Below are 9,374 nucleotides of genomic sequence, written 5' to 3'. Positions count from 1 at the left end.
GAGCCGGCTTTAGAGAGGGTTATGGGCTTTAGAAGACAGGATATATATACAGGTTTCAACTATGTGTATAGTTGGCAATGCTGTGTAAAAACACGTTTTTCAGTTCTTCAAATTTCATTGAAAGTTAGAGGAAAATTAAAATGTAACGACAGGTTTTCAAGGCATTTTCTGACGTTGACTCTCCGTTAGTTGTCTATAACTAGAACTCTATAACTAGAGCTTATTATCCCTGTGGTGTGAGGAGGGTACACAGGACACCCACCACGTTAGAACTGGGAACAGATACCAGTGAGAGCCGCAGGCATCAGCTGAACGAACTCCATCCTGTTAGTGAAGGGGATGAAGTGATTGTATTGTTTGTGCCGTAATGAGTGTTTTAGAGCAAACGACACAATTGTAGGTTGGTGCACTGTAATCTGCCTTGTTGGCATGCAGTGATTTAACTCCAACAGTCATGCCGAATAACAAGTCTTTGGTGTATGGACATCCATTAGACCTGTTCATATTTTCAAATAGTTTAATTGCTCTCTTCTAACCTGTCAAACCCAAAAATATATAAGCCATCACCTAAAAATACTTTTAACCAACAGTATATATATGACTTTGTTTTATTCAATTCATCAATCACACCAACAAAGGCATCATGCTTTATGTCACCATTCACTTTCTACTGGTAAGGCACTGAAGTCCTAAATCAGGTTTAATCTATGTGTAAAGTCCTGTTAATACGTTTCCATTCCCAGGGGAATGCATTTTACTGACAGACACCAGCTTCACATGAAAAGTCTGACTGGCTTGTTGTTCGTTTCCTCTGCTCTGTGACAGTTTACAAAGCATTGAGATGATGCATGTCCTGGAGGATCTCACGCTGGTGTCATTGTACTTATCTGCACTCACCATTTATGACAAGTGGCGGATGGAATAGAGGGGATGAGGGGTGGGAGTGTGGGGGAGGGATACATATTTACCCTGTGAGAGCTGCTGAGCATTTCTGTCGGGGCCCAACATTTCTTGCAGATGATTCAAATGGATTTATTGAAAGTGATTGTGTATTTTGAGGTGAGGGTGCACATACACAATGCACAAAGAACAGAGGAATCAGGGGAAAAGGAACCCAAGAGCTTATTTTTAAATGCAGTTTTGATCCTGTCTTGGTAGATAGATATGGTTACCTGTTGTTTACCTTTCATATTACAAACACAATATGTATGTACATATGTATGAATGTGTGTATATGTTTGTGTGTATGTTTATACATATGTATGTATGTATGTATATGTATATATATGTGTATTGTGTATGTATGTATGTATATATGTATGTACTCAGCAATATCTGCATAGCTCAGCCTATGTAGTGCTAGATGTCTGCATCTATAGACTTTCTGTCCGTCTTCCTGATGTCAGAGGTACGCACGGCTTTTCCGCTCCCTAATTGGCCGCATCTGCTCCGCCCTCCCACTAGGTAACTTGTTGAGAGCGTCGGGCGGAGTCGAGTGGAACAGTTATATTAAGGTGCCTTCTAGCGGAGCGCTGTGTTCTTCCTCTGCGACAGTTCAGGACCTGGTTGGCACACGAAGGGAGTCTGCAGAAGACTGAGAGCGGGAACACCTTTACTGGAAATAAATCAAAATGCCTTCGAACAAAGACGATGGCGGGTGGAAGAAGTTCGTGTGGGATTCGGAGAAAGGAGAGCTGCTCGGTCGGACTGGAAGCAGTTGGTGTGAGTATGGTGTCTGACTACCCGGGTGGAAGCGCGCGCCCACGATTGTAGGGACGCGCGTCGGTAGCCTCGTGTTTCTCACCACCTGTTTGATTTGACTTTGCTGCATAAAGAAAGAACAAAGCGGTAACACGACTCCTCATTGCGCTACTGTAGGCTAACTAGTATCTCCAGTAAGGTTCACGTGATGTCCACGTCCTCACTTTTGACGTGACCTCAGGAACACAGCCCCCCCAAATGAGTGCGCTTTAGCTGTATTAAATGAGCTCGTGACGGTTAAAAGAGGTCTGTGTGTTTCCGCTCGTTCTCATCGTCAGTCACAGTGCAGAGCGCGGACGCAGCGCTCCGCCGCGCACACGGTGGAAGCTCCGTGTCCACATTGGCTGTTTGTTGTCTTCTACACTTTTGGAATGGGCAGGGAAAGGGTTAAAAATGCATCACGGGCCAAGGTGAGTCAAGGTGATACGGCCTGCTGGGAAATGGACTGAAGAGCATCGATCCGTGTCGGGTGTCTCCGATCAGGTGTCGCTGTAATCTAACGAACAATACAACTGATTAACCCGCTCGACCTTGCCTTGTTTCTCGAGAAGCGCCAGTGCGCATGTCCTTGTTCCTCCTCTCAATGTCACACAACTGTGTGTCCAGCTGAGTCTGTCTGGTCCCCTACACCTGGGAGAGATCCACTCTCTGTGACAAACTGCGTGTTCAGCAGCTCCATCTCATGTTTGTCCTTCTGGGGTCATCTAAAAGTGCTGCTGCATGTGAAGTGTGCCATGCGCAGTGGGGAGAGGAGAGGATGTCCAGGCTGATAAGGAGTAATCTCTGCTGTTTGTACTCATGACTACAGGCTGACTTTGCAGAATATAAGGAGTGGAATGTAAGTTGTCCACTTTGTGAGGCTCATCTATAGCTGAGATGTATATCTATGCTCAGAGGACACTTTGATCCCGCGTCCTTGTATCTAACCAGCTCCAGTGATTGAGGCCGTGTCACCTTTTGACCTTGCCTCATGCAGCAGAAGGGCTAACTGGATGAATGAGTAGCTTGATAACTGCCAGGTTAACTTCAGCTGGGCTTCATTTATTGCTTTGCAGGGCTGACGATAGAGTCGTAACACTGTCTAATTCTACAGTATCTACATGCTAAACACTGATTACAATGAGGAGCCAGCGGTACCATGAAGAAGTACTAGTACTGTAAGAATTCCTGTAAATATGTTCAGACAATGGCTGCAGCTGTTGGACTGTATTCTGAATGCTGGCTTTGTACTTCCTGACATCATGGTGGAGACACACGCTCTGGTAACATGTCTGTGTGTGACACACACAGCTCTATGATGGACTTCATGTTGAAGAGACTGAAAATATATACATACGCTTTAATTTCATGGAATTAGTTGTCTTCTCCCACGCAATATTTCATTCAAACTCTTTAGTCTTCACTTCTTTTAGTTTTCAGCAGAGGGCCTGTTGGCAGCAGACTCTTGGTTGAAGCTGTTCCTGTTTGGCTTGGTTATCCTCTGTTCCTGCATTATCCTAACCTTCTACCTACACCAGCCTTCACCATGGAGGTGTAGCATCCCACATGATGTAGCTGCAGACTGCAGGTGTCTCATGATGGGGGTGGTGTATGCCATTTAGCATAAACTAGTCAGAGCTCAATGGCCAAAAAGCTCAACTGAATTATTGATGGTCTCTCCATGAAACCCTCTGCCACTTTGTCTCAGTCGACAAGCCTTCTGTCAGAGCGGAGATGTCATGTGACGCTTTTCTTTTTAACAGTCTGCCATACAGCTGTGATGGTGAAGCCCATGTAACCGTTTCTGTCCCCCATAGAGCCTTGCATCTGGGTGTTCTCCCTCAGTGCTCGTCACTCGGAGACAGTCTGTAAAATAGTTTTTTTCTGTTCGGGTTAGAATCACGTGTCACACCTAATGCCTTGTTCACACCACTTGAACCCTGATTTTCTGCTCCCAGACAGTTTTGGAGCTCCTGGACAAAAGATCCTTAGATCTCTTAGTCTCTTGGGCCGAGCGACTCACTGGGCGAGCGACTCTTTGGTCGAGTTGCTCTCGAGGCGACTCTTGATGTTGTCCAACTACAACACATGATGGTAAAAGTCCACAGTTGCGTGTGTTATCATGTGTGGTGAAGTTTAGCGGTTACAGAATGAACAGGAGGTCCATGCAGTGTAGAGAACAGATGTACAATAAATTCATATTCAGCTCATAGTTATTAATGGAAGGTATCAGATGGTATGATTATACTGCGTTACTGTTTGATGTTGAGGTTAGTGATTGAAAGCTCACTGAAATTTAACAGCAATCCTGCATCACTGCATGACATCATGTATAACTATTTATTTTTGTATACTACTAGATACTGATGTCAACCTTATGGGCCAGTCGTCCCCTGAAGTCCTTTCCTTGATCTTCTAAGGTTCTATAGTAGCCCTTGCTGTTTTACCTTCTGTCGCGCTCTGTACTGACATTCTTTTTTTCTTTTTTCCTCAACAGTCAAAATTATAGTGTTCTATGTCGTTTTCTATGGCTGCCTGGCTGGAATCTTCATCGGAACCATCCAAGCCTTGCTGCTCACCTTGAGCAACTACAAGCCCACCTGGCAGGACCGAGTGGCCCCTCCTGGTAAGAAGTTGGCACACACTGAGTCTAAGGGAAGAAACACTGAATGAACACACTGCCAGAACAATAGAGTGGTAAAAAGGCTCATGTTGTGATTCTGAAGAGCATCTGGTGACATATTTCCCACATAAAAGCAGTAGCTAATGGCTCTGTGTTGGTCTGAGCTGTGCTCCAGAGGGACTTTCTCAGGATGAATGCATGCGTTGACCTCCAAACAAGGTGGGATGTGGGATGTCCTCTCTGTTGTCAGTGTCCAGTTCACTCCAGTGTATAGAGTTCCTCTCCTGGCGAATACAGCACCTTTAGTGATTGTGTTCACTCAAATAGAAACTCTAAGTCAACCAGCACTGAATAATGCCAATGTTTTATCTAAAGATCAGATATGGGAAATGATGTCATTGTTTCCTTCCTGACAAACTACACACTGACTGTGAAAGACGGGGATGACGACCCTAGATCAGCTGTTCACCAGATCAGATAACCAGTGTTCTTTATCCACACATATGTTTGGTTCATGGGCTCACCTTCCCCTCAGGAAATGTCTGCATATTGTTTTGTAAATGAGCTGTATCTGTGTTCTGTGTACACACCACACCCTGGTTTCCATGGAGGGGATGTCAAACTGTCAAACTGAGCATGTGCGGAATAGTCAACTGTGCAACTGTTAGAGTGCACAGGAGGAAGGAGGCGTGGCCATTAGCGCTGTGCTCATCTGAGGTCGTCCAAACACTGATGTGTCACAAGGGCTCTACTGTCAGTGACCTGATCTCGGGTCAGCTGATTCAAACATACAGTGAATAGATAAAGAGTTCAGATGAGCTCCTTGATGTGTGACATCACTGGGCTGAAGCACAGAGTCACATGACATCTGTGTCATCCGAGATCCATAACTACTGTAGCATCACTGCTGATAACCTGTGTCGTCCCTGCAGGCCTTTCACACACCCCACGCTCAGACAAATCTGAATTGTCCTTCAACCTGAACGACATGGAGACCTACATGCCTTACACCAAGGCCCTGAAGGAATTCATGGCCAAGTACAACGATGAGCTACAGAGGGACCAGATGAAGTACGAGGACTGTGGAGGTACGTATCCTGGCTGGGCTCTAAACGTGCTCGTGGACAGAATGTAACATTGTTGCATCATCACGATTACAAAGTACAGGAAGGTCAGCGAGAATACTGAAGTCCTTTAATGACCCGTCAGCGTTTCAACAGAATCCAGATTCATATCTGAGTCTAAATACATTCTCAACTAAAGGATTTATTTGACTACAAAATAACCTAGATATTGTCAAAGATGGACTGTAATCCTGCACACTAGAGCTTAAACTAATATTCTCAATTCAAATATGTATTTAACTTCAGAAATAAAAGCCTGGACTTCAATTGATTGGAAATGTAACGTTAGTCCAAGCTGGACGAGGAATAGTTCAACAACAGTAATGATGTTCAAACCGAGTTACGTTACATCATGTAGCCAAACGTCAGCTGTGAGCTCCACATCACTCTGGACATTTAAATTGTGATATTTTCTGGAAATTAAGCAGCAAACTTTTTCTGAATAAGTGTTTATTTGTGCAGGCTTAGCATGACTACATACGTCCTTGTCATGCCGTGATTCATTCACCAGCCTGGCTTTATTAGAGCACCCCCCCCATGTACTGAATCCATGATCTACCCCAAGAATCTAAATCATGAGATAGCAAAAGAGCCCCACCCTGAATACTAGTTTCACTTTCAGACACTATTCTTCAGTCCTCATCTAAGGTAACCCCCCCCCCCCCTTTCCAGAGGAGCCTGCAACTTACAAGGACAGGGGCGAGTTGATAAGCGACATCGGCACCAGGAAGGCCTGTCGCTTCTCCAGGAGCCTGCTGGGACCCTGCTCCGGCATCGAGGACAGCGACTTTGGTTTCAAGGAGGGCAAGCCCTGCGTGATAGTGAAGCTCAACCGGATCGTCAGCTTTAGACCAAAGGTAATATGAAATGGAGAAGTGTTTTGCTGGAGAGAAAATGTCCAAATTTGTTAGATTGTTGTTTGCTGCCAGACTGAAAATGTCATTGTTCATATTATTAGTCCACATGATGGTAAAGACATCCAACATGTCCCTTGAGTTGTCCCTGCTGGTGGACTGGTCAATGACATGGTGTGTCTCTGGTCAGGTCCCCTCTAGACGAGGACCACGCTCATGACCTGGTAGCTCATTGACCCCCGTCGGTTACCAGAACCTCATGTTGTACATCGTAGTGCTCCTTCAGAGACTTAAATACTGCTACTAGGATGCTCATTAAAATGTTTTTTCTAGTTAATGCATTCTGTGTGCATCCACACTGATATGAACAGGTGTGTGTCTACTGACCCAGATGCAGATCACATGTTAGTTCCAGGTACAAGTTGGATCTGAATGACAGACAAAGTATTGTCTGGATTTCCACTGAAGCCTTTAGTGCGGTCCAGCTGGTAACTTGTCTTTGTTGTTCAGCCTCCTCCATCTAATGCAAGCGTCCCTGATGAGGCTCAGTCCAAGGTGCAGCCCAACATTATCCCCATCTACTGCACCAACAGGGTACTGCTCTTTGTTTCTGTTTTTCACTTTAGACCTCGGTACAAACGTGTGTGTGTTCTGTGAAACATTTGTGCTTGCTCTGCAGTTTTATTACTCCACACGTGTGTCTCTTTGTCCTCCAGAGAGAGGAGGATGCTGGTAAAATCGGGGAGATTAAGTACTACGGTATCGGTGGCGGCTTCCCCTTGCAGTACTATCCCTATTACGGCAAGCTGCTGCACCCTCACTACCTGCAGCCGCTGGTGGCTCTGCAGTTCACCAACCTCACCCTGAACACTGAACTGCGCATCGAGTGCAAAGTGTTCGGAGAAAACATTGATTACAGCGACAAGGACCGCTACCAGGGACGCTTTGACATCAAGTTATCTATTAACAGTTTATGACCGCCATCAGGACCATAGCACTTCCTGCCCCCTTCCTCCTTAACTAAATACAAATGTAATGTAGGAGAGTATCTGTGGGGGCGGGTTGCAGCGCTTCAGTCAATCACTAATAGTCTTGAATGAATCAATGAAAGAAAATGCCTGATAGGGGACCGATGTGTGATCTTGTCTGCTTTCATCACTAGCTTCTACACTTCTGTCTAGCGTTAGAATGTAATTTAGAGGAATATGCCTAATAAAAATATTTATTCAGCTGTAAATGACTTTTCCACAAGCCATGGGACATTGTTCATCGATGACTGTAAAGTTAAATTCCATCTCTGACGTGTAGCGAGCTGTTTGTCCCTCTGCATATCGCTGCTTTGTGTGCTTTCACTAGATATTTTTGAGTGTGCATTAGTCGCAAAAACTGGTCCTTCAAACCGTGTGTGTGTGTGTGTGTGTGTCTGTGTGTGTGTGTGTGTGTGTGTGTGTGTGTGTGTGTGTGTGTGTGTGTGTGTGTGTGAGAGAGAGAGAGACGCTCCACTTAATGAATTAGTTTAACATGGTACACTCCTCTGTGTAAGGAAAAGGCTGCACTCCAAGGAACTTCTGTCCTCTTTTTATTCATCTTTTATTTGTGATCACTTTTACTTTGTTAAATTGTTTCGATGTGTGACGGGCTTTTCTTACTTAACTTTTGATTTTGACCTTTGGTGTAGAGTTGTGTGTCCAGCCTGTTCCACACTGGCCTGCTGTGTGGGTGATGGTGCTGACTCAAGTTTTTAAGAATTGTTTTGCTGGGTTCATCACAGCATTGTGGTGTAACACTTTGAACGTTTCAGCCATTAAACATGGTGGAAGAATTTTACATTTATGCAGTTGTACATTTTGTTTCTTTGCAGAATATTGTAATGTATCAATGCAATACCAAAGTGACGAGTTAAGAGTATCGGAAGCAATGCAGTACTCGTTTTTAGAATGTCATGTTAAGTGCTAAAGTCGATGTCTAGCATCCTCAGTGGGTAACTCTTGATCTGTGTTTAGGCCATGAATGTAGTTAGCTGTAGAATGAACAGGTAACAGTTTAATTCCACAATGACCTGACTTAATGCATTTCAAAAAGACCAGAGCTCAGTGGCTTTAGATGGTTAATGATGTTGGCTTTAATATTCCTTAGGATTTCATGTTGATGTAAAACACTCTACTTGAACTTTAACATCAGTCGACTCTCCACCATTTCATCCAGCGTTGTCATTTAATCAAAGATGGAAACAAATAAAGTCATAATGGACCTTTCTCTTGTGTGGTCTTCTTCAGTTATATTGTGAAATATACAGTCTGAAACACATCTGATCATAATGTCTTTGTCCAGGACCCTTTTCCCAGCATGCACTGGATGTGGAAGACCAGGTGCAGAGGTATTTATTTCATTGTGCACTACATTTATTGTTTGAGCTCAGTTTGACAGTTAGCCACTATCTAGTGCCTTTAAAATGAAACGGAACCGTTCCTCTCTGCCAACAATCCCAGAATGCAATGCTCTGCCTTTTATGAACCGTTACAGTAATGTTAGTGATGATGCACAATCTGCAAAGCTCAACTACTGACAGTTAATTTGTCAGAAAGAGTTGACCCATCCCGAAAGGACCAGGACTATTTCATTCAAAGCAAATATGGACACATACTTTAAAAAGAGATAAAAGTGGTTTACATTAAGCTCTAAACAAATTGGCAAAACCTTCTATTTAAAAGAAAGTGGCTCTAAACTGCCCCTTTAAACCTTCCACTGGCTGATTGGCTTCATCAGAGGCATTCACTAATACTTTATCATATCATTCATGTTCAAAAACTCCAGTGAAATTGACAAAATGCAATATCGAGCTACAAACACAATTTCAAGAATATAGTTTGTACAAAGGCAACTTGTTTTGACTGTCCCCTAATAGACACAATGAGACCATACAATTATTATAGTGAGACCAGATCTAAGACGGCCATGATCATAGGCATAAGACCCAGATGGGGTCCAGTTAGAGCGATGGTGTCTGCCCGAGGACCTTTAGCTACAACGTGG

At 44.0% G+C, this 9,374-nt stretch overlaps 1 protein-coding gene across 1 annotated transcript; it reads left to right on the top strand.

Moving 5' to 3' along the window:
* Nucleotides 1-1,493: 1,493 nt before the first annotated feature.
* Nucleotides 1,494-8,648, top strand: atp1b1b (ATPase Na+/K+ transporting subunit beta 1b). Its single transcript, XM_031852370.1, has 6 exons — nt 1,494-1,722; nt 4,238-4,366; nt 5,296-5,451; nt 6,160-6,344; nt 6,852-6,935; nt 7,058-8,648. Exons 1-6 carry the CDS (start codon nt 1,632-1,634, stop codon nt 7,316-7,318), a joined length of 906 nt encoding a protein of 301 aa, XP_031708230.1. The 5' UTR covers nt 1,494-1,631; the 3' UTR covers nt 7,319-8,648.
* The last annotated feature ends 726 nt before the right edge of the window (nt 8,649-9,374 follow it).

Source organism: Anarrhichthys ocellatus, unplaced genomic scaffold, assembly GCF_004355925.1.
Source record: "Anarrhichthys ocellatus isolate YVR2014 unplaced genomic scaffold, GSC_Weel_1.0 scaffold12, whole genome shotgun sequence".
NCBI classification, from domain to species: domain Eukaryota; kingdom Metazoa; phylum Chordata; class Actinopteri; order Perciformes; family Anarhichadidae; genus Anarrhichthys; species Anarrhichthys ocellatus.
The sequence above is the reverse complement of the archived record's forward strand: the minus strand, read 5'-3'. Positions and strand labels throughout refer to the sequence as shown.

Bases quoted from the DNA above. Each gene is read 5' to 3' on its own strand.
- atp1b1b (XM_031852370.1), top strand. From the start codon at position 1,632: ATGCCTTCGAACAAAGACGATGGCGGGTGGAAGAAGTTCGTGTGGGAT. The intron at 4,367-5,295 runs GTAAGAAGTTGG...TCGTCCCTGCAG, and splicing joins GGACCGAGTGGCCCCTCCTG to GCCTTTCACACACCCCACGC. The intron at 6,345-6,851 runs GTAATATGAAAT...TTTGTTGTTCAG, and splicing joins TCGTCAGCTTTAGACCAAAG to CCTCCTCCATCTAATGCAAG.